Source organism: Balaenoptera borealis (genome assembly GCF_965194805.1).
Source record: "Balaenoptera borealis genome assembly, chromosome: 8".
Classification (NCBI taxonomy): Eukaryota; Metazoa; Chordata; class Mammalia; order Artiodactyla; family Balaenopteridae; genus Balaenoptera; species Balaenoptera borealis.
The window spans coordinates 67,670,471-67,695,455 of record NC_138865.1 but is presented as its reverse complement, the minus strand read 5'-3'; the positions used below and the strand labels follow the sequence as shown (position 1 = coordinate 67,695,455).

Genomic DNA, 24,985 nt, shown 5'->3' with positions numbered 1-24,985 from the left:
GGCGCGGGGTGTGCGTCGCCGTCGCGGCCGGCAGAGGGATTCTGGGTAACGGCCCCAGCCGGCTGGGGCGGCTGGCTCCGCGCAGTAGGTTCAGGTCACGCCAAGTCTGTTGGCAGTGGGGATTGTAGGGCCGGGGGCAGCCGGACATGGAGCAGCCGTGGCCGCCGCCAGGACCTTGGAGCCTCCCTCGGGCAGAAGGTGAGGCTGAGGAAGAGAGTGACTTGGACGTGTCCCCCGGTTCTCCTCGCTACCCGCAGCTGCCGGGAGGCGGCACCCAGGTGAGAAGCGGCCCGTGTTCTGCCGGGGGATGGGGAGGAGCCGTCACCAGGCCCCCAGAGCCCTCTGTCTCTGCGACCCTCTTCTGTGCCCTGTTCTGAGCCCCCACCTCCCCCTTCCCCCGCCCCCGACTCCCGACCCCCAACCTTGGGCGTCGGGAGCCTGAAGCCATCCCATCACTTTGTAGCATCTACTGAGGTCTTCGAAGAGGGGCTGGCCATATAGCCCCAACCTTCACCTCCACGCACACCTTTTCACCTTGGCTAATTCCTCACTCTTGGAAGAAGTTTCTCCCCTCCACCCCTCTTCTGATGGCACCCAGATTTGGGACAGCTCACTCTATAACATTGACCCTTTGTCCTCTTGTGCCTGCTCTTATCCGAGCACTTTATTCTTTTGAAGGCACTGATATTTGTGCACAGTTGATGGGAATAGTGAATGGTTGTATTTCAATAATTCACTGAGCTCCTGACATAAAGATTTCAGATCCAGTTTATTTCACTGATTTTTGACATCTGAGCAAATTCTGTAAACCTTGCTATTGATGCTGGCGTAAATCTCGCCCATTCGCGTGACCATTTTCCCCTTAACGTTTCTGATTTTAGTTTTGCTTCACACCATTCTTCAGTAAAAATATATAGGCACACGTTTGCCTTTTCCTTCAGACTTCTTCCTCAGATTCCTGCCGCTGCTTGTGGTTTTCAGCCCAGCCTTCTTTCCTCTGAAACTTATCCAAATGTGATATACTGCCACTTAGGATTTTCTTGGTCCTATCTTAGGGAGTGCTTAGGTACTCATATCCCTTTGTGCCGGTTTTTCTCCTAACCTGAGTGTTTTCGAAGTGTATTTCAGGATCACGGACTAAACACTAATATGTTCAATGAAATGGATTATAGGTATTTGCCTTCTAGGCTTCTTGCAAAATGGGGCCCCCCAGGGCTTAACTGAATTAAAACAGTTTTTCTCTAGACTCATCCTGCTAGCTGTTAATGAAAATGAGTGATTTAAATTGTTTGCCAATAAGTGTAGGGTCATCGATCCTATGCCCAGCTCACAGGGTTGGTTGGCTGCACAGAGAAAAATGCTGTTTCATAACCACAGACTGTACTTCGGCCAGCCAGTCACTGGGAAAGTACAAGGCATTTTTTTAGGAGGACAGAATGAGAGTTGATAGGTTGGTAGTCACCCACTAATTATGGATCACTGGTGTCATCTTTATATACAAAATGTGTTATATAAGCACATAATGAATGTGTTACAGAGATAGAAAAAGAATGAACAGCAGCTGCCATTGTCAGTTTTGAAGGAGTATAGAGAGGATGGAAAGGTCTCAAGAATTTCACTGCATTGTGGTTGAATCTAAAGAGTTACCTAAGAGAAACTGAATTTTAAAAATAGCTGTATATTAACTTATAAGCTTATTTAGCTGAAAGGAATTTTAGAAATGATTAGGCTTAAATCCTACATTAGAAGTGATTTCCCTGAGGCCATGTAGCTAGGCAGTGGCAGAATTAAAACTAGAATCCACTTCTGACACCTAGTACAGTGTTTTTTCCCACCTACTGTACTGCCCATCCTGTGATGTAATGTAAAATTTTATTTGGCTGAAACTAACTTTGAATGGTACTAAGATTTGCAAAATGATTTCTAATTCTAAGTTAGTTCATGTGTTTATAACAAACCTACTTACTTGTCTTGCTGGATTTAAGTTTTAGAACTTAAGTTTTTCTTTTGGAATATTTGGAAAGAATAAAATATTTAATTCAGTTTATAAACATTTTATAATCTTTATAAAAACAGCCTTGGTGTAACTTTACCAAATATAGGGAACCTAGCTATATTAATGTCATAAGTGATGTATAGTTCTGAGATCCAATTAAATGCAGTTTGGAACTTAGAGATCCTGTTTGGGAATTTTTTTTTATGTAAAGTTACATTAGTAGACCTTAATGCTAACAGTTCCTTTTTCAAATCTTTGTTTATTAAAATATAATCAATCATCTCAATACATGTGGGATAGTTTACTCAAATGCCCAAACATAGTCTGTGTAGTCTGTGCAGAAGAATATAAACATAAATCATTTTTAGGATTTAGAAATAAGATTTCTATGTTTGATTTGAGAGGTGATTTGAGAATTTGCTCCCGCATAATTTGACAATGCAAGATATTTCCATTTGTCCTTACCTTTCTTAGTATTTCCTTGTCTTTTCTTACAAAATAAATTTTATAGCTTCATTTTTCTCCTCTTCCTAGTGCCTTCTTAAGCATAGCTAGTCTGCAGTTATTCTTAACCCTATTCTAAGGTAGCAAAAAGTAAAAATAAATACCTTACTTGGTTAGTTAGGACCAAGTGGTATCTGGGCTCCAAACCTGCTAAACAAGTAAAACATCTGAATAGCAAGTGTCCACATTCCCTCCAATAGAAATCTAAGTTTGCCTGAAGACTTAGCTAAAAAAGGAGCCTTGCATGCTACTTGCCTTAGAATTCCTTACCACCACTAGTCTGTTCCAAGAAGTCAAGAGTCGTTTATTCATCTAAGATTTATTGCATTCTAGCCCCTCAAGAAGCTGATAGCTAAACAAATAAGCACAGTATTGTGTGAAAACACCACTGTAGAAATATGCATAACTTGGGTGGAGAGGGACAGGGTAAGAGGGAAGGGACATGATGCTGGAATCTGGGATGGAGATAGGAGGTTTAGGGATGGGGGAGTTGCCACATTGAATGGGGTGGGGGGGTGGGAAGGGGATGTAAAGAATAAGCAAACAAGTAGAAGAGTGACTAGGACTGAGTCTAGAGAGATAATAGGAAGTGAGATCATGAGGGACCATGCCATGCCACAGATTTTGCGCTTTATCCCAAGACTCTAAGAATGAGTAAAATTATCATATTTGTTTCTTGGAGAAATCACTCCAAGTCTAGAAGAGTAGAGAATGGCTTGAAATGAGAAAGGCTGTATTTATATAATTAAAGTGTGAAATTACAAGGGCTTGAATAGCGATGCAGATAAGGGAATAGATTGGAGTAAAATTATTCTGAATACCTAGTTTGAAATTGATCTATATTTTGGCTAAGAAATCATAAAGAATGTGCCTTTAGCTTTTGTTTGATAGAACTGAGGAATATAAGGAATTAAACATCTATCACGATGCTTTACACGTGGTGGTTCAATAAATGTTAAAAGTGGGCTTCCCTGGTGGCACAGTGGTTAAGAATCCACCTGCCAGTGCAGGGGACACAGGTTTGATCCCTGGTTCGGGAAGATCCCACATGCCACGGAGCAACTAAGCCTGTGTGCCCAGAGCCCATGCTCAGCAATAAGAGAAGCCACCGCAATGAGAAGCCCGCACACCACAACAAAGAGTAGCCCCCGCTCACCGCAACTAGAGAAAGCCTGCACACAGCAACGAAGACCCAATGCAGCCAAAAATAAATAAATAAAATAAGTTTATTTAAAAATTTTTTAAAAATAAATGTTAAAACTAATTACTGTTGCTTCTTAGTAGAACAGAGTCACCACCTAATGAAACTTAGAAGCTTTTGCACAGCAAAGGAAACCACAAACAAGACAAAAAGACAACCCTCAGAATGGGAGAAAATATTTGCAAATGAAGCAACTGACAAAGGATTAATCTCCAAAATTTACAAGCTGCTCCTGCAGCTCAATATCAAAAAAACAAACAACCCAATCCAAAAATGGGCAGAAGACCTAAATAGACGTTTCTCCGAAGAAGATATACAGATTGCCAACAAACACATGAAAGAATGCTCAACATCATTAATCATTAGAGAAATGCAAATCAAAACTACAATGAGATATCATCTCACACCGGTCAGAATGGCCATCATCAAAAAATCTACAAACAATAAATGCTGGAGGGTGTGGAGAAAAGGGAACCCTCTTGCACTGTTGGTGGGAATGTAAATTGATACAGCCACTATGGAGAACAGTATGGAGGTTCCTTAAAAAACTAAAAATAGAACTACCATACGACCAACCAATCCCACTACTGGGCGTATACCCTGAGAAAACCATAATTCAAAAAGAGTCATGTACCAAAATGTTCATTGCAGCTCTATTTACAATAGCCAGGACATGGAAGCAACCTAAATGTCCATCGACAGATGAATGGATAAAGAAGATGTGGCACATATATACAATGGAATATTACTCAGCCATAAAAAGAAATGAAATTGAGGTATTTGTAGTGAGGTGGATGGACCTAGAGTCTGTCGTACAGAGTGAAGTAAGTCAGAAAGAGAAAAACAAATACCGTATGCTAACACATATATATGGAATCTTAAAAAAAAAAAGTCATGAAGAACCTACGGGCAAGATGGGAATAAAGACGCAGACCTACTAGAGAATGGACTTGAGGATATGGGGAGGGGGAAGGGTAAGCTGGGACCAAGTGAGAGAGTGGCATGGACATATATACACTACCAAACGTAAAATAGATAGCTAGTGGGAAGCAGCCGCATAGCACAGGGAGATCAGCTCGGTGCTTTGTGACCACCTAGAGGGGTGGGAGGGAGGGAGATGCAAGTGGGAAGAGACATGGGGACATATGTATATGTATAACTGATTCACTTTGTTATAAAGCAGAAACTAACACACCATTGTAAAGCAATTATACTCCAGTAAAGATGTTAAAAAAAAAAACAGAGTCACCAGGGTGGACCAGTGACTTTTTTTTTTTAAACAACTTTGTCTGTTTTGATTAGGATTAAGTTAAAGGTTATCTATCTGATGTAGTCAGTTTTAAATAGAAATTTCCAATAATAACAACTCAGATTACCAAGGATTGGGATAATACAGAAAGAAAATAGAAACCAAGAAGTGATTACTTCTAAATAAAAGGTTCTTTGAGTGAAGAACTTGCAAAGCAAAACTCTATAAAGGTCTGCTTTTCAGCATGTTGAGTGATAAGATGATGAACTAGATTTAAGCTTTTGTTCTCGTTATTCTGTTTCAGGATTATGAAGACTATAAATCAAATGTTTGTTGAGGCCCCACTGTATGCAGGACACTGTGCTAGTTGCCAGGCTTTTTGTTGCTGTTAGTTGTCAGGGGAGAGGCACAAATTAACAAAGAAGCTTAGAGTCTAGTTGATGAAACAAGGTCTATAATATAAAACTCTTAACTGCAAACACAGAAGGCTGGATACCTCTGTACCAAAAACATTGTACAGAAATCCTTGACTAATAGAAATTTGAACTGTGCTACATAAACATACCTGTTCTGTTGCCTTCTTCATTTCTTAAAAATACTGTTTTGTTTTGTTTTTTAATCCAGATGTATAGCCATGGAATCGAAATGGCTTGCCAAAAGCAGAAAGAGTTTGTGAAGAGCTCTGTGGCGTGCAAATGGAATCTCGCTGAAGCTCAGCAGAAACTTGGTAGCTTAGCACTGCATAACTCTGAGTCCTTGGATCAGGAACATGCCAAAGCACAAACAGCAGTATCAGAACTGAGGCAACGGGAAGAAGAATGGCGGCAGAAAGAAGAGGCTCTAGTACAAAGAGAGAGAATGTGTATGTGGAACATGGATGCCATTAGCAAGGATGTTTTTAATAAGGTACTCTCTTTTATTGGACCATAATGAAAGAAGGAAAGACTGAAGTGTTTGTACAAACCAGTTGTGCATTATCTTAACAAAGCAACAGAATCCTGTAAACAGTATTCAATGTTGACAGTTTAGGAAAAGTGATTGTTACAGAAATGTGTTATCCCCAGTAGTGTCTAATGTGGGTAGTCCTTAATCCAGTTATATGGCTATAGCATAGCACACTGAATATAAGCATGGGTTCTGGAGTCAGACTGCCTCAAATCTCAACTTTGTCACAGGCTGGCTTTGTGACCTTGGGCAAGTCACTTCTCTAAGGCTCAGTTTCATCAACTATAAAGAGTGGGTATGAAAACTAAATAAGGTAACATCTTAAAAGCAGATAGCATGGGGCCTGGTATGTGGTAAAGCTCAGATGTTACCAGTGCTTTCTGATGTTGCTATGCTTATCAGCTTGCTTTCAATTTTGTAACATTAATGTATAGTTACTGGTTTTTTTTTTGTTTTTTTTTTGTTTTTTTTTTTTAGTTACTGGTTTTATCAAATAAAACAAAGTCTCTCACTGTTATTTACCAGTATGTGTTTAGTAAACCTCAGATAGTAATCTGGTCTTAGTGTTACAAGCATTATTGCTGAAAGGAGTAGTAAAATACTTATGCCACGTTAGTAGTTTATTAAGAGCAGTCTTCTGTTTCTCACTGGATTACATACATAGGCCTTATTCTTTGACTTTTGTATCTGAAAAAGAAGTGGGCAATGAAATAAAGTCATTTTCATCTGATGTCTAAAGTAGTACTCTTTCTATTTGTACTAAACTTAATTCTCAAGACTCAGGTATGGACTGCTCATTCTTGTCTAAGTCCGCATTCAGTTTATCTTTAACCGTCATTATTCTCTAGACGTAGTGTGTAACACTACTTGTTTCTGCTCTGGCATCCACTCTCAACACTCCCCCCCACCAAGCACCTTTAATTTCCTTCCCCTGGACTAGGTCTAGTCCTGCTACAGCAATAAGTAATACACACAGGTAAATGTCTAGTACCACTAGCCCTATCAGTACTTCTTTCTTTAATGGAGATAAATTGTAAGAGTACAACATGCTTCTTGTAAAAAACAAAAACATAAACCTGTAAAGTAGAATTGAAAGGCTTCCTTCATTTCCATTTCCCAGAGATGCCCACTGTTAACAATGAGTCATATCTTTCTAGACTTTTTCTGTGATTGTACTAATTTATATTTATATATTTTTCTTTCCCCTCAACAGAATAATTCTTTAACTGAATGATTCACTATCTCTGTATATATTGTTCTAAGGGATGTATCATCTTAAGTATTACTTTATTTCTGGTTTGCATTTATACCCCAAAACTATTTAAAATAATTTTTTTATTCCAGAGGGAATTGTCAAAACAATGTTTCTTTGTTTATAAAGTTAATGTCTCTTCTGTTAACACAGTGGTCACAAAGAAAATATTTTTGTCTCTTCTTTTAATTGTTTTTTTTAAAGTTGGATCTAACATAGCCTACATTTATACCACAAATTAATTAGGACTATCTTTATGTTCCAGTCATTTGCTCAAAATCGTACATTGATTTTGTCTGGGAGCTTGAGACTTGAGAGGACTGGTCTAGATCTGCGCTGTCCAACTTGATAGCCACTAGCCACGTGTGCTATTGAGCACTTGAAATGTGGCTAGTCCGAATTGAGATGTGCTGTAAGTGTAAAATACATGCCAGATTCCGATGGCTTAGTACCAAAAAAAGTAAAATATTCCATTAATAATTTTTTTGTGTTGCTTACATGTTGAAATGATAATATGTTTGATATGTTGGGTTAAATAGATATGTTATTAATTTCATCTGTTTCTTTTGCTTTTTAATGTGGCTGATAGGAAACTTTAAATTACATTTGTGGCTTGGATTATATTTCTATTGGACAGTGCTGGTCTAGATGGAGAATATATAAAGGAAAAAAATGCTTTTATTTTGAAATATATAAACTTGTGTGTTTCCTGATTGTAAACTGGCAGAGAGCTAGTTTCCAATTTTCATTTTTGGCAGTGATGATCTCAAGGTTTAAACGTGATTACATAATGTTCTGAGAAATTGTTCTGCCAGTTTTTCTGGCCAGATAAAAACTTCATCTTCGTCTGTTTTATGCCTTATTTAACTGAAAAGAAGCACTTCCTTAATAGAAATTTGTACTTGATTTCAGAATCGAACTGTTTAGCCTCTCCTAAGAAAAGTTTACAGCAAAGGTCTGTTTTAGGTTTATGTCTTACCAAAAATTTTGTTGTAAATATACTCTATATGCTTTGAATTTCTGAGTTTGTTTCCAGCAAGAACTCCAAAGATTACAGTAGAGTTACAAATATTTAATGGAAATGAATAATGCAAAACATAAATTACGCATGTAAAGGATCTTTCTATACCTGCCTTTGACAGGGAAATTCAGCTTTACAGAAAGGTTAATTCATTTGTTTTTCTGTGTTGATTTCTAAAATAATTGTTTAATTTTCTACATATATCTCACTTTAAATAAGACTAATGAAACTTCATTACAAGAAAATTTTAATTTTTAATAGAGTTTTACAGATGAATTTAATGATATAATATGAGTTTACTACATCACCTTTTTATAGTGTCTATAAGAACGATTGCTAGGCATTCAATAACTGAGAAAGAAAATCCAATTAGAATATAAAATCTGATTTTAACTTCAAAATTTTTTTCTTAGAGTTTTATTAATCAAGATAAAAGAGAAGAAACAGAAGATGAAGATAAATCAAAATCATTTATGCAGAAACATGAGCAGAAAATCAGACATTTTGGTAAGTCTACTACTTGAGTTTCCTTCTTTTGTAATGTTTGGTATCATAAATATGTGTACAAAAGGTGGATTTATAAAATGGGGACCAAAAAGAAGACAAGTGACAAACTCCAGTTGCATAGCTGCTTCTGGCACAGTTGTATAGCTCTTGTTTTAGACTTTTTTTTGGTCGTAAAAAAATAGAGTGACAGAGTAAACTGAATTGTGAAGAGAAGCAAAATTCAATCTATTATTATATAATCCTACTCTCTAAAACATGGTCTTCTTTACTACCTAGACTCTTTCCATTTCCCAACTAGTCTTTGCTTTTGTCTTTTTTCATCTTTGCTTCCTTTGTATCTGATTATTTTATGGTTGTAAGATTAGCATTCATTTTTTTCAGGTTTTGGATATGATGCTATACAATTTATGCAGATCCTTCAACTGTTATTCAGATAAATAATAAGTAATAGAATATAATTTATAATAAATGATAAGTAATAGAAATACATATACAAAGAACTGAAAAATAGTTTTCTTTATTGGGGAAAAGCAGTGGGATGGGGGTTGATTTAAGTGAAGGCTTCCCAGAGGAGATAATATCTGAGTTAGATTGTAAGGAACATGTAAGAGTTCTCCATGTAGATAAGGGAGGCAAGGCAACAGCATGTCCAAAGGCAGAGTCGGGAAAGAGTATGCTATGTTCTAAGAATTATAAGCAGTGACAATACTGCTGGAGTGAAAATGCTACTGGGAAGTATATATGTGTCAATTTAGTAAACATAGTTTTTATTTGGAGTATGTTAGTAAGCTTTTTAAATGACATTTTGAGACCTTTTTCCTATTGGTGTTTCTCTCCCAAAGTGTTTAGAATTTCATTCATCCTTATGTCAGTACAATGGATACTACTTTAGATTTTTTTCCTTTTTTTGCAGTTTATTCATAGAATTATTTCATAAAGTTTAATCATAAAATTTATTAATTTTTCTCATACTTTTAATATATTTATTTATTTTTAAATAAATTTATTTATTTTATTTATTTTTGGCTATGTTGGGTCTTCATTGCTGCACACGGGCTTTCTCTAGTTGTGGCGAGCGGGGGCTACTCTTCGTTGCGGTGTGCGGGCTTCTCATTGCAGTGGCTTCTCTTGTTGAGGAGCATGGGCTCTAGGCGCACAGTCTTCAGTAGTTGTGGCTCGCGGGCTCTAGAGCACAGGCTCAGTAGTTGTGGCACACGGGTTTAGTTGCTCCATGGCATGTGGGATCTTCCTGGACTAGGGCTTGAACCTGTGTCCCCTGCATTGGCAGGCAGATTCTTAACCGTTGCGCCACCAGGGAAGCCCTCATACTTTTTATTTTTAAAAAGTGAAATAAGTTATGTATCCTGTTTAATTCAAGAATAGTGTCTGAAGAAGTAAGCAAAGTTTATTTTTGCAAATATTATCATTCCAGTATTATTTATAATAGAAAAAATGGATATACAGTCATCCCTTGGGTAGATATTAAAATCTTTAAATAAGCGGAGCCCTGAATTATAAGAATAAAAAGCAAAAATTTTGTGAACGAATCTTAGTTGTGATAATGTGAGTTGCAGCTCCCACCTACAGTCCTTACTTCCCAGGCCTGTGTGTTCTGTAGGGAAAGGAGTACCATGTACTGATTACTCTTTCAGAGCATAATGCATCTGGTAGAATAGCATACCTCAAGGTGCTTTCACACAGCTCTCATTCTGTAGGCTAGTTGTTTTGGAACCATGGGAAACCTAGTGCATGTAAAATAGTTCCCTCACTTTTGCTATAAACTGAGTGCTGCGGTCAGAAGGAATTTTATTTGGGAAAATATCCCTACCTCACTAGGTGTAGTAACCCACCTGGCACTATAATTATGTGGGTCTTCAATAAAACATTTCACTATTCTATAAAACCTACTGCTTCTGTGTAGTAATGTTCATAAGACCAGTGAATTTCATGAGCCTGTTGTCTTCATTTCTTTTGCTGTAAATTGAGTTTTGGGGTCAAGAAATAATGTGGTATGGGGAACATCTCATTTAGTAAGACCACAGATGCATTACTGGTAGAAGCATGGCAAAGAGGGAGGGCAATACCAGATCTCAAATGGTCTTGTTCAAGTGAGGAACCACTGGTCCCTCCAAAATGAAATGGGACCAAGATTATCAACCTATTACTTGATGGTTGGCTGGTCCTTCCAGCTTGATGGTTGGCTGGCCTCTCCAATATTGAGGTTTCAGCACTGGTTTCTGCTACTGGTAAATTAGGTATTCAGTGGCTAACCTGGAATACCCTCGATGAAGAGATCCCATGCTGTTGAATCTCTGCATAATCTCAAATCTACCACCATGACTCCTTAGTTTATAAAATATTGTACAAACAATCAGATGGTGGGGAAATATGTGACTAATAAACAGTTCTGCCATTGCATGAGTGGGCTTCCGTGTCTCATCCTGTAATGCTAACCAGTGCCTTACTGTCTTCAAAGCCAACCAGACCTGATAGCCATTCCCAGATTCACATTGTGCCTGTTTCTTAGTGGAAATACACTTGACTTTTCACTTTGGGCAAGATATCCTACTTGCCGCAGCCCATTGGATCCCCAGAAATGTTACTAAGGTAGTAGGCTCCCAAAATTTTCCTGTGTTTTTATTTCCCACTTTCTGGCATGTTTGTTTGTATTGTACCGAGACAAATGGGATACCTGCTCCTTCTTGCTCACCAAGTTCCATCAGAATGCAGTAGACCAGTTTGCAGTCATGTGGGATGATGAGATAGTCAAAGTCTCTGGGGACTAAATTATGGCACAGAGTTGACGGAGAGACCTGAGGCAAGACAGTGAAAGTTTAATATTGTCCCACCTGGGTGGAAGCAAATGTTTCTGGAGTTTTGGGCTTGTAATAAAGGAAAAAAAGGCATTTGTCAGAATAATGACTACATTGATATAATCCTTTGAAGTAAACACATTTGGAATAGCAGCTGTGATTAGGGCTTCTAGCTGGAGGCTTTCCAAACTTGGTTTGCATTCCAGACTCGTGGAAGACTCTGCCTAGAACATGGGAGGTTGTGAAGGGCTGCAAAGGCTTGACACCATATTTCTTTGTGGTCTCATGCATACTTATATTCTTCAGACTTCCTCCTAACTTTCCCTTATGGTATTTTTTGATATTTTTTGACTGTCTTTCTTATATTGCTTTTATTACCCATTGTAATTAGATGGAATTTACCATCTAATGATTAATGGTACAACCATGTCATGGAATATTGTGAAGTATTGATTTTTTCCCCCATATTTATGTTTACTTATTAATTTAGTTAATTCATGTTTTATAAATATAAAATACCAATTTAGAAATAAAGTCTGTTTTCTTTTAAACTTCACAGAACAGTTTTCTTCAAAGTCATATGCATCTTTGACATCACTGTCTTTATGATGATCAGAGCTGATTTTTGATGATCTAACACAGTTTTTCATGGCACATCATCTGTTCACTTCCAACCAAAGTTAGCTGTGATTCAGCATTTTTTTGAATCTGTGTAGGATGTTGCCACTGGAGATTTTGTTAAAAGCTGTAAATATTTGCATAGATACTATGTTAGAATCAGTTGTGCTGTAGGTGGATATTCAGTCTCTTCAATGTAATCACTTATATATTGCTTTTCAAAAACACATCAGTATCCTATTTTTGAAAAACGTCTAATAAAAGCACTCTTAGAACAGAATGTGAAGTGAAATGAGTAGGAAATTAATATGTATGATATGATTCTAATTTTGTTTCTCTAAAAGTCATTAAAAAATAAGCCAGAGGGAAATACATCAGAATGTTAACATTGATTATCTCTTGTAAGCATTGCAGGTGGTTTTATCTTCTGGATTTTTCAAATTCTTCACAATGAAAATACTTTATTTTTATAATCTGAAAAAGAAATATTTTTAAAGGGTTTATCCTAAGAATTCAAGGATGGCTTAACATTAGAAGACTCATTAATGTGATTCACCATATTAACAGATTGCAATAGCATAACCACAGGACTTAGTGATAAGTTTGATGTGGGAGGAATGGAAATGTCAGAAAAATCTCTGAAATGCCTGATTGGGTTACATGGAACCTAGGAAGCAATGTAGATGGTCAGGGAGAGAAGAATGGGTTTGGTTTCAATAAGATGAGTTTATGTGCAGGCATGTAGGTAGAAATAGCTGTCTGGTGGTAGGTGATTGGGAATACAGGAGATCTGGAGCTCAGGATATATTGAAAAATAGGTCGTATATCATTCATTAAGAAATTCACAACCTAGTTGGGAGGTTTTTGGTACATTGAGAAATTAAAATACTTAGTGTAATTCAAAGGATTGAAATCTATCATTCTATCAGGATAATGCAAAAAGGAAAGGGAAATAAATAATGATGTGTATTTGGGGACCATTTTAGGAATCAGGTGGAATATTGAGAGCTAAAGGGTGGATTGGGATTTAGATGTTCACCAGAAAAAAATATATGGGCAAAGATACATAATTAAAATATTTTAATTTGTCAAAGTAAGGTTTTTCAAGCATTCAGAAAAGTTGATTGGCTAGTTTAAATGACTAGATTATCCTTAACCAAAAGATTAGCTTAATATTTGATGGATGAATGAATGAATTGTTCATATTGTGTTAATAATACCTAGTATTTATCAAGTGTTTACTTTCTGTCAGGTACTGTTTTAAGTGCTTTATATGTATTAACTTCTTTAGTCCTCACAAAAATCCTATGAGTTAGATGCTATTTTTAGCCCTCTTTTTTTTTTTTTTTTAATAAATTTTATTTATTTATTTATTTATTTATGGCTGTGTTGGGTCTTAGTTTCTGTGCGAGGGCTTTCTCTGGTTGTGGCAAGCGGGGGCCACTCTTCATCGCGGTGCGCGGGCCTCTCACTCTCGCGGCCTCTCTTGTTGCGGAGCACAGGCTCCAGACGTGCAGGCTCAGTAGTTGTGGCTCATGGGCACAGTCGCTCCGCGGCATGTGGGATCTTCCCAGACCAGGGCTCGAACCCGTGTCCCCTGCATTAGCAGGCAGATTCTCAACCACTGCGCCACCAGGGAAGCCTTTAGCCCTCTTTTACACATGGGGAAATGTAGGCATAGAGGTATAATAGAACTTGCCCAAGGTGTGGTAAGGCCAATACTTGAACCTAGGCAGTTTAGTCCTAGAGTCATCATGCTAGATTGTGTTACTCTCCATTTGATTTTAAGTTTCTTTATAAATTCCAAAGTAATATGTGTACTTTCAGGTATGTTCTGTTCCACTAAGCCATTGATTCTCTTGATATCTTTTGTTCATAAAATTCCACACTCTTCCCACAGAGGTCTTAATGGACTACCTGTAACGTAACTTCTCAATTTCATAATAATTTAGTATGCATTTTTGAAATCAAGTATTGACAATTATTTTTCAGGTAAAGAAAAGCTATGGTCATCCTCAAGTGTTAATTTTGTCTCAGTTATTAAGTAGATAGTTTAAAACCTTTAGCGTTTAGTGACACCCTTCTTCATGGCCCCTACAAGTGTCACTAACCCTTTCGTATATTATCTTTCCTGCAAAAGAAACCAGAATGGATAGGAATTTGGTGCCTAAGTCACAGTGCTGCCCATGGAGAAGCAGTGATCTCTCTGAATGGTTGATAGAGTTGAAAATATTCCCTCTTCAGAAGTGTAACAAAGCTAAGGCAAAATTGCTTTATAGGATTTATTTTATGGCTTCAGGTATAAGAAATAGGATTATGCTTTCTTTAGATCTGACCCATAGAAATTATTAATTAGATTCTTTAACTATATTATTTGAGAAGTAGTTTAAAGTAACTTAAATAATCATTGTTTCTCAGAATTTAAAATGACCTAGTCACTGTATCCAAAGTGTTGGGGAAATAACTCTATAAAGCTTGTAAAACTCTTTATGAAAAATGCTAAAATGCTTTTTTCCAATTTTTTAAATGAGGAAAAAATCATTATTTTTAATTAATTTCCATGTGTTGCTGTGTATTTCTCAGTAAGACATTTGTCCTCAGTTTTGTTTTTACTTGTGTTCTGATGTGGAACTTCAGAAGTTCATTTTGTGTCTAAAGGAAAGATTTATTGCCAAACTATTGAGATAGCCTTATAAAATTACCATGATGACTCAATAACTTTCTTGGTTGGATGAGTCTAAATAAAGCTCAACACTTTGCTGGTTCTGTTAATTATTTGGGTGGTAACAACTTTTTGACCAAATTTCTTAACTAATTTGGGTAAAGATGACAGTACACCTTTAGTAGTATTTGGACTGGTTTGGTATTTTGAAGCAAAATGGCAGCTATTTTCAAATATGCTTAACTAATTTTAAAAAGATTTTGTTTTCTATGTATAAACAGTCATCATGACTAAATGGTTAACATGACTAAAATGGTTAAAGTATATTTACTATTATAACACTTACTGGATTGGTTTCCCATGCTGTTGACATTTTACCATATCATCTTAGACATATTTTAATAAATTAGAAGAAATGTAGTTTTTCTGAATCTTTTATTAAGTCTTTGTTTGCTCAGTGTAGTTTCTTGAGGTTTTGCTTTCTTATGCATCTAACAGAAAAATTTGTATTCTCTGAATAAATAATATTGAATCTCCTGAAATTATCTGTACTTACTTTAGCCTAGAATGACCAGCAGTCTCTATTTGCCTGGGACTTCGGGCATTTCCCAGATGTAGAACTTACGGCTTTAAACCAATCACCCTACTTTAGCCTGACATTATTTGAAATAAAGTTTGCTATGAATTTTGAAAGCTATTCCCTATATGCTGGGTATTGCTTTATTATCGCTCTTCATTTGCTCTTTTACCATAACATACTGCTATAGTAATGCGAGTTGTCTTTAAAGAGAATCATTTTAAAATACCATTTCTTTGCTTACAAGAGGAAAGTATTTGACATTCATGGTTTAATTCTTTTTTTTACAGGTATGTTAAGTCGATGGGATGATAGTCAGAGATTTTTGTCTGACCATCCATACCTTGTATGTGAAGAAACTGCTAAATATCTTATTTTATGGTGTTTTCATCTAGAAGCTGAACAGGTATCATGTGAAACTTGAATTTCTGGGAACCTTAGTGGAATTCTGATTTACTTTTTTGTTTTGTTTTTTCCATTACTTTAAATGAAAGTAGGAAGGTCATTAAATGAAATTATAATTTTGTTTTGTTTTGTTTTCACATCTACTTGAGCTTACTGTTGAACGCATTTTTTTTAGTTATTTCAGTTAGCTTAGGGAAACTTGTTTCCAATGTGCTTTCCCTGCCTCCCTGCCCCCTCACCTCTCTTGTTCCCATGTATTTGATACTATAAACCTTTTTCTTTTTTAACCTATTTTAAAAAAAATCATATTTTAAAAATCCAAATAGTAATCACAATATTAAATATATTTCTTATAATTTTAATCTATTACTTTCAGAAAGGGGCTCTGATGGAACAAATAGCACATCAAGCAGTTGTAATGCAGTTTATTATGGAAATGGCCAAAAACTGTAATGTGGATCCAAGAGGATGTTTTCGCTTATTTTTCCAGAAAGCCAAAGTAAGTAGCTATTTGGTATTGTTAAATGGGAAGGTTAGGTTTTAGCTGAGACCTCTTTTGTCCATACACATCAATGGAAGCCATCCAACCAGGATGCCACAGGCTAAATTCTGTAGGTTTTATAAGGAAAAGAAAAATTATATTGCTGTTTTCATGCTAATATAGATTTAAAGGAACTATATAAGAAGCTATACTATACAGCATGTATGTGAAATTGAGAGCCATTCACATGAATGTATGTATTCAGGAAACTTAGAGGAATGGTTAAAAAAAAAACCTGTAGTATACAGAATATTATGCAGCCATCAAAATTATATTTATGAAAAATTTTTAATCTGAGAAAATGCTTTGCTATAAAGTCAAAAGAAGTGATACATGTTTACATATACAGTATGATGTCAGCTATATTAAAGAAAAATAGGTATGTCTAGAAAGATTAAATCACATTTCACACTCACTAAATTTACTAATTTAAATTATTACTATAATTTAAAAGTTGTACAAGAAGTAGAGCAATAAGAATTCACATGCACTGACTGTAGGAGTATAAATTGGTATAACCACTTTGTAAAATTTCCTTGTAAAGTTGAATAAGACAAGTGCTTACAGCCAGAAATTCTCCTAGGTATATACCCTAGAGAAAAACGTCTCAGTGTGTGGTCCAGGGACACTTGAGGGTTTTCAAGACCCTTTCCATTAGTCCTGAGTCAAAACTATTTTCATAATAATACTAAGATGTTATTTGCCATTTTCACTCTCATTCTCTCATCAGTGTACAGCATAGATTGATACAGAAGCAGATGTGTGAATACAGCTATCTTCTGTTAAGCCAGACTTCTCACTAAATTGTTTGTTTTGGAAATATAGTTTTTTTTAAAAAAATGTTATAAATGTTAACATGTAATGAGTTTGTTATTATATTTCAGTTAATATTTAATTCCTGTTTTAATTTCTAACACATAAGTATTGATAGATATAGCCCACGTAAACAGGAACTCTTTAGGTTCCTCAATAATTTTCAAGAGTATGAGGGAGTCCTGCGACTATAAAGTTTGAGAACTGCTGCCCTAGAGACACTCATGTATGTGCTTAATAGAATTGTTCATAATAGCAAAAAGTCTGGGAACAACCCAAATGTCTGTTAACAGTAGAATGAATAAATTGTGGTATATTCATTTGGTAATATACTAATCAGCATTGGCATGGATAAAAGACAAGAAAGCAAAAAAAACAAGTCTCAGAATGATATATCTGGTATCATTTTTAAAATTTTATATTTCTTATAAAGTTCAAAAACAAGCAGAACTAAATATATTGTTGACAGATACATAAAATTTAAGCAGTAAAACTGAAGAGGCAAAGGAGTGATTAGGACAAGTTACAATAATGGTAACCTCAGAGAGAGATGGAATGCTCTTTGAAACTCATCTCTAAGATACTAGTAATGATCTATTTCCTAATTTTTGTGGGTACATAGTGGGATTTTTGCCCAATAAATTGTACATAAATATTTTACATGCTCTTTTTTGCATATATGATACATTTTAGCATACACAGTTAGAAGTCAGAAGGAAATATACCAAAAGTTTAATTTTGATTATACTTGGGTGGTAGAATTATAAGTGATTTCCATTTTCTTTTTCATATACTACAGTGAACATATTTCCTTTTGTAAATAGAGAAAAACATTGTATTTTTAAAATAAAAAAAAATTAGTGTGGCAGTAGTTCTACCTTCTACTTCTACTGTTAAAATAGGAAATTTTCCCAAAACAGTAGTTTTAATGAGTAAACAATTTTTTTTTAAATAAACTTATTTATTTATTTATTTTTGGCTGCGTTGGGTCTTCATCGCTGTGCGCGGGCTTTCTCTAGTCGCAGTGAGCGGGGGCTACTCTTCGTTGCGGTGCGTGGGCTTCTCATTGCGGTGGCTTCTCTTGTTGCAGAACACAGGCTCTAGGTGCACAGGCTTCAGTAGTTGCAGCACACAGGCTCAGTAGTTGTGGCTCGCGGGCTCTAGAGCACAGGCTCAGTAGTTGTGGCAGCCGGGCTTAGTTGCTCCACGGCATGTGGGATCTTCCCAGACCAGGGCTCGAACCCGTGTCCCCTGCATTGGCTGGCAGATTCTTAACCACTACACCACCAGGGAAGCCGTTAATGAGTAAACGATTGAGTTGGTATTTTAGTTAGGCTTCTGATGACTACTCTAAATTTTCACTTGACACATAGGCATTAAAAAAAAAAATCATACTTTCTTTTTCATCTTACATTAGTGGATATGTTTGAACTAGTGCTTAGTAAGATAATGGAACATAGTCAAACTATATGTATTCTTCGACAAAATAGAACTGAACAGCTCTGCTGTCTTAGATCTTAACACTGTGCTCTTAATAATTTTTTTAAAATTAAGGAATAACTTTCATGAGGTGCTTGCTTTGTGCCAGGTATTATTCTAGGCACTTTACATGGATTAACTCATTAAATCATCATAACATTGTATAAGGATTTTTATTGCTTTTTTACAAATGAGGAAATTAGCATAGAGAAACTGAGCAAGTGACCCATAGGTTGCTTAATAAAACAAAAATCAATCAAGTCTCTCTAGATCTAAATCCCTAGGCCTTAGGCATGAAGTAAGGTCAGCAGTTGTGTCACTTGATTCCTTTAACGGTTTGCTACATAACCATTTCAGAAGGATTACTTTTGGATATGAAGGCTAACATTGCATGTGTCTACACGAGTACCGTATATTGACTAAAGTGAAATGCTATAATATAATTAAGGGAAATGATTCCTAAATTCTTAAAAAGATAGAATGGCAGCACAGAACACTGTCTGCATTATTTATATAGATATTGATGCTAGTAACTAATCCATAGGTTTTAATCCAGTTATACAACGTAAACTACATTAAAGAAAAAAACCGCACTGCAGACGAATGGGCCCATTGATATTCAGGAATGAGACTTCGACAAAATCTCTTCCACCACTTGAACTTAAATTCTATGATCTATTGTGTAGGATGTGCTCTGTGTCATTTTTTTTTTTTTTTTTTTTTTAATTTCTTTCTTTCTTTTCGGCTGTGTTGGGTCTTCGTTGCTGTGTGAGGGCTTTCTCTAGTTGTGGCAAGTGGGGGCCACTCTTCATCGCGGTGCGCGGGCCTCTCACTGTCGCGGCCTCTCCCGTTGCGGAGCACAGGCTCCAGACGCGCAGGCTCAGCAGTTGTGGCTCACGGGCTTAGTTGCTCCGCGGCATGTGGGACCTTCCCAGACCAGGGCTCGAACCCGTGTCCCCTGCATTGGCAGGCAGATTCTTAACCACTGCGCCACCAGGGAAGCCCTCTGTGTCATTTTTTAATCTGCAAAGGAAACGTTTATAATTGGAGGCTACTGCCAAAAGGATGTTTTGCATTAAGAATTTTGCTTATATTATATACATCTTGGGAGAGAATTCCCTTCCCTCAACATAACTCATCGTACTTTTTTCTTTCCATAATCTTGAAAAGAAGGTACTTCCTTAACTAAAACACTAAGATATTTTCATAACGAAGTTGAATGTTGAGTTTAATTGGTTTTCATGGCTTTTGCAAATAGGGATTTTAGGGTCAGAGAATTACTAATAACAGGTAATAGTGTTCCCTCATTAACTGGTAGAGAATTAGAAGGTTTAAAGAATATCCCTTGGCTGTTGCTTGGCAGTGGGAAGAGGAGAGGAGAACGTGAGAGGTTAAATAAGGACTATTTTGGATCCTGTCAAGAATATAGATAAATCAAGAGAAATACAGAGGAAGCCTACCCTCTTTCATTTTATTAGTGTGTATGTGTAAAGAGGGGTTGTTTCGTATTAGTTTGTTTTATTTTGCTGAAGCAGAGGTAAATGGAACAAACCAGTCGTTAATATTCATATAAAACAGGCAGTTTTTAGAAATCTGACAGAGATCTTGGTGGTTTCTACATTTAAATTATTCACCTCATCTTTACTTCTTCGACTTCAGGCCTTAATATATGCTTGCTAGAGTTTACTGTGTGGTCTGGAAGTCTTGAAAAACACAGTCTTTATTTTTTGTGTTTTCTAGGCAGAGGAAGAAGGTTATTTTGAAGCATTCAAAAATGAACTTGAAGCTTTCAAGTCAAGAGTAAGACTTTATTCTCAATCACCAAGTTTCCAACCTATGACAGTTCAGAATGATGTTCCCCATTCTGGTGTTGGATCTATAGGTTTATTAGAATCCTTACCACAGGTAAGTTGGAAAAGTAAATATTTATTTTATAAATGTATTAGTTCACATAATTTTTGTTCTTTTGGACTTCTCTTTCTTCTTATACATTATATATGTGTGGTCATTTTAAATATTCTTGCCTCAAAAGATAACCCTGAGTTTCATCTCATGCCATGTTTTGGCATTAAATCTTGTTCATCTCTTAGGTATTTAGAGAGATACCAAATTCCACTCCTTTAAATACAGAAGATGAGGACCACCTAAGCATTCTTAAGGGCAAGTGTTACCTATTGATCATCTCAATCATAAACTTCTCAAGATGGCTCCTGAGGAACATCTCATTCTAAGTAGAACTATACTGTTAAGAATTTATTGAGATGAATTAGCTTCAAAGCATATGTCCAAGTAGCAACCACGGTGATCTGTTGCATGAGTTTAGTAGTATTATCTTTTTGAATGTTGGTGTTGCCTACCAGATGTAACATTTTACTACAAATTAACGTAACTTATGCTAAGCTGTTCTTTATGGTAATATTGGCCAACTCTTTGAGCCCCTTGGAAATCTGCTATTAGAATAAGATAAAACCATGTCACTAGTGTGAAAGAATTTATGTCAAAGAGGAGGTTGGACCACTGGTCTGCCTGATTCTACTTAGGATTACAATTTTAAGTTATTAAAAGTTACTGCCCATTTTGGTTCTAGTAGCATTTAAATTGAACCAGTCATCTCTCATTTTCTCATTTTCAGGCCCTAAGATTTTAGGAACAGCTTTAGCCAGTTTAGCCTGTTGCCTACACAGTGAAAGGGAAGTCTCACTCAAAAGGCAATGTGAGGAGAGCCCTGTATTTATTTTTAAATCTCAGAGTGGTAGAAATTGAGATTTTCAATATCTTGACCTTATGTATCTATAATTTCACTATTCTGGTTATATGTATTGTAGGCCAAAGGGACAATTTAAGGAAAGCAATTGATCATATTCAACTCAGCCAAAAATATTATTTTCAAGGATAGAAATAATTAAGGTCTGATTTTTAAATAATTAGTAATGTTAACCCTTAGTTAGACATGTAAGCAATATTCCTTCTCAATTTGTCCTACACATTACCTCTTAATGCTGTTTAAATAAAATGATAATTTTCTCTTCAGTTCCGTGAGAAATAGCCCATAGGGACGCAGTCTTTCCAAAGGAATTTTATGACTAAGTCTCTGTAAGTTCAACATATAAACCTCCTAAAACTAAGGTGTTACATAATGAATGCAGAGGAAAAAAGACTTTTGAAGGATGTTGTTGATTCTAAACGTAAGAGGGAAAGATAAGATTTCAGCTAGATCCATAGAAGCACTGTTACTTGAGAGAAGGATAAAATGATAGATAGGATAAGATGAGAGACAACCTGAGGGACTAAGTTGTCAACTGAGAGGAGATTTGGAAGAAGAGCTTACCATAACAATAACATCCCATTTTTATTATATCAGTTTATAAATTGCAAAACACTTTTACATGGTGTCTCATTTAATCTTCTCAAAAACCCTGTGACACATTTTCATTCATTTTATGGGTGAATAAACTGAAGCTCCTGGAGGTTAAGTAATTTACCTGAAGTCAATACAGTAAGTGATGGAGCTAATATGCTAATCCTGGATTTCTGTTCTACTCCATTGCTCATTCATTCTCCTACATCAGGGGTCCTCAACTCCCGGGCCATTGACAGGTACCAGTCCATGGCCTGTTAGGAACCGGGCCGCACAGCAGGAGGTGAGTGGCAGGCAAGCGAAGCTTCATCTGCCGCTCCCTGTTGCTTGTATTACCGCCTGAACCATCCCCCCAACCCCGGGCCAGTGGAAAAATTGTCTTTCACAAAACCAGTCCCTGGTGCCAAAAAGGTTGGGGACCACTGACCTACATCATAGACTATTGTTGAATCATATGCTAGAAATAGGACAAGACACTCAGTTGTGTGCTCTTGGGAAGAACTGGTCTCTGGGACAAGAAATGTGTTGAATATGTTACTAGATGAGAATATAGGGTAATCAGTGGAATTTAAGTGTACATTAGGTTAGGTATATGGATTGCTTTTTGTTTTTTTAAGTCTCCTCGTGATGATGTCTTCAGTTCTTAAGGAGGTGGGTAGATGAATTCTAGAGAATCTCTTTAGCCAGTTCTAATACTCAAAATTCTCCATGAAAATCTGGAGCCTAGTCTTAATAGAGTAATTGTAAGCTCTGTTCTGAAGGGCTTTGGAATTGGGCCTGGATGGTCAGAAAAGATCTTAGCACTCTGTTTCTTTGGAGAATGGGATAATGTAACAAGATTATTAATAATTTTTTATAAAACTTAAATTTGGATAACACTTTAGCTTTTATCTTTTTTTAATTGACAACAGTCTCGTGAAATAAGCCAAATACCATTATCCTTAGCTTTGAGAGAACTAAACCAAGGCCTCTTGGACAGAGATATAAGTAACAGTTACCTTAGGCTTATCCTGTATACTAGCGTTTAATGTTATTAAATTTTGATGAATTATTTTCTCTTTGAGGATGGCATTATACTAAGTGGAAGAGGCAGGGTTAGAACTGAGGTCCAAAGTTATTTTAGTGTTCCAGACCTCAGTCAGTTATTTGTGCCACTTCCTTCATAAAAACCTGATTGAGAATAATCCAACTAAATTCTGGCTTACTTTTTGACTTTTACAATAAAAGAATCACAAAGTATTGTACTTTATTAAGGAGACCTTTTGAAAACCCTGCCTCCCTTTGGTATGGGGAGGTTTAAGATATCTATGCCCTGTGTGGACTATTTTCCTCATTGATGTTTATTAAATAAAATAGATGAAAGTAGATGATACATAATAAAACTCTAAGTACGAGCAGATATTCAGAACAACTGAGTAGACAAAACTGAATTCTTGGGGAAGAATTTCCTAAAGTCCTAGGTCCTAAGGGCTTATGTCTCTATTCATGATGCTTTAATAATAATGGGTTTATTTTTGCATTTATTGAATAAGGTTTTCTGTTCCTAGTTTTAGAAATGAACAAAGTAGAATATTTTTGAGTTCTTCCGTTTAAAAAATAAACAAAACCTAAATTAAACTGTTCTTTTGTTTTCAACTTTTTAAATACGAGTCTAAGTACCTTTCAAAAGATTAACAGTTTCTCACTTGGGTTTGTTTTAACCTTTGAGAAACCAAAATAGACTCTGAAGATAGCTATAATATTTACTTAGTAAATAGATTTTTTCCTTATTCAAGTGTTTTTATAATTTTAGTATTTACTGTTATAATTAGTAATCTTCATAATACATATAATACATTGCTGGCTTAAAGCCATGTTTATCTTTTAAATTATCAATAGCTATGTACATATAATCATACGGAAGATATAGTCTTATATGATTAAATAATTAAAATTATACAGTTTTGTTAAACAAAGGAAAAAGGTAGTGTTTATTACATTTCTATTTTTCACATACACCATTCTCTCTTTATCACATCTCTTTGGATTAAGTGGTAATAATCTATTTAATTTTTTTCTTTCTTTACCTTCTTGGGTTTCAACCCAAGTCTGACTTCAAAGTCCATCTTTTTTCCTGTTCTGCTATACTGCAGAGAAATAGAGAATGCAAAACTGAATATGCAACTGCATATACTGGCATAAAACTGATTATCATTCATTCATTCTTTTTTCTTTTCAGAATCCAGATTATCTTCAGTATTCTATCAATACAGCTCTCTGCAGTTTAAACTCAGTGGTACATAAAGATGATGATGAACCCAAAATGATGGACACTGTATAATTTGGTTAAGACTGCTGAAGCCAAGTGCTATTTTGCTACAAGAAAGGAAGAACTTGGCTATTTTCTTGACACTTTTATGGGTGCTGCACTTTATTTTTGTTCGGTTTTTGATGGGAGGGAATACAAAGAGTACTGAAACGTTTTGTAAAATTTCTTTTATGTGCTGCTAGGTTTTTTTGTTTTGTTTTTTTTTCGGAAGAGAGGAGTGGTACCATATGTTGCAAGAAGTCAAACTGGACTTTTTTTTGGTGGTTTTAGCTACTAAATTTGCCTTTAATCTTATTGTTCTCAATTTTGGAATCAAAGTATGAAAATCTGCACAAATGCAATGTTTACAAGAACTGGTTGATTCTAGGAGGCATCTGCTACAGTCTTTTTATATGGATATGTACATGTTCTACTCTACAAAAATGATTAAAGATAAAAATGTACTTGTATCCTATTGCTAATTTAGCTGTCAAATCTGGTGTTTCATCATATTAAAAGCAATAAATCAGTAGTTGATAATCTACTTTACTAAATAAGCGGGGTGGTACAAATTAAAACAAAATCTTTCCCCTTAAAATAATATTACATTTGTTTTTTCGGCACCATCAGTTAAATCCTTGACTATAATATCAATTTTATATAGATACTAAATTTACCCCAAGTATTCTCAGAACTGTATTCCTTAGTAGTTGATTTTACCCTGTTGACATTTTAATATTAGGGTTATATAGTGATA

At 35.9% G+C, this 24,985-nt stretch overlaps 1 protein-coding gene across 3 annotated transcripts; it reads left to right on the top strand.

Annotated features, from left to right (window-relative positions):
* The first annotated feature begins 3 nt into the window (after positions 1 to 3).
* CDC37L1 (cell division cycle 37 like 1, HSP90 cochaperone) lies at positions 4 to 24,760 on the top strand. 3 transcript variants are annotated; one of them, XM_082404437.1, is made up of 7 exons: positions 4 to 278; positions 5,575 to 5,856; positions 8,582 to 8,675; positions 15,636 to 15,751; positions 16,127 to 16,249; positions 20,324 to 20,488; positions 24,160 to 24,760. In XM_082404437.1, exons 1-7 carry the CDS (start codon positions 147 to 149, stop codon positions 24,259 to 24,261), a joined length of 1,014 nt encoding a protein of 337 aa, XP_082260563.1. In that variant the 5' UTR covers positions 4 to 146; the 3' UTR covers positions 24,262 to 24,760. The 3 variants fall into 3 exon arrangements, with proteins under 3 accessions (XP_082260563.1, XP_082260564.1, XP_082260562.1); XM_082404438.1 differs by lacking the exon at positions 20,324 to 20,488; XM_082404436.1 differs by lacking the exon at positions 24,160 to 24,760 and having other exon boundaries at positions 20,324 to 24,153.
* The last annotated feature ends 225 nt before the right edge of the window (positions 24,761 to 24,985 follow it).

What these genes read in the sequence shown, in the direction of transcription:
- CDC37L1 (XM_082404436.1), top strand. Translation starts at nt 147, where the DNA reads ATGGAGCAGCCGTGGCCGCCGCCAGGACCTTGGAGCCTCCCTCGGGCA. An exon ending in GCAAGGATGTTTTTAATAAG is followed by an intron (nt 5,857 to 8,581) that starts GTACTCTCTTTT and finishes TTTTTTTCTTAG; the next exon opens with AGTTTTATTAATCAAGATAA. An exon ending in TTCATCTAGAAGCTGAACAG is followed by an intron (nt 15,752 to 16,126) that starts GTATCATGTGAA and finishes TATTACTTTCAG; the next exon opens with AAAGGGGCTCTGATGGAACA.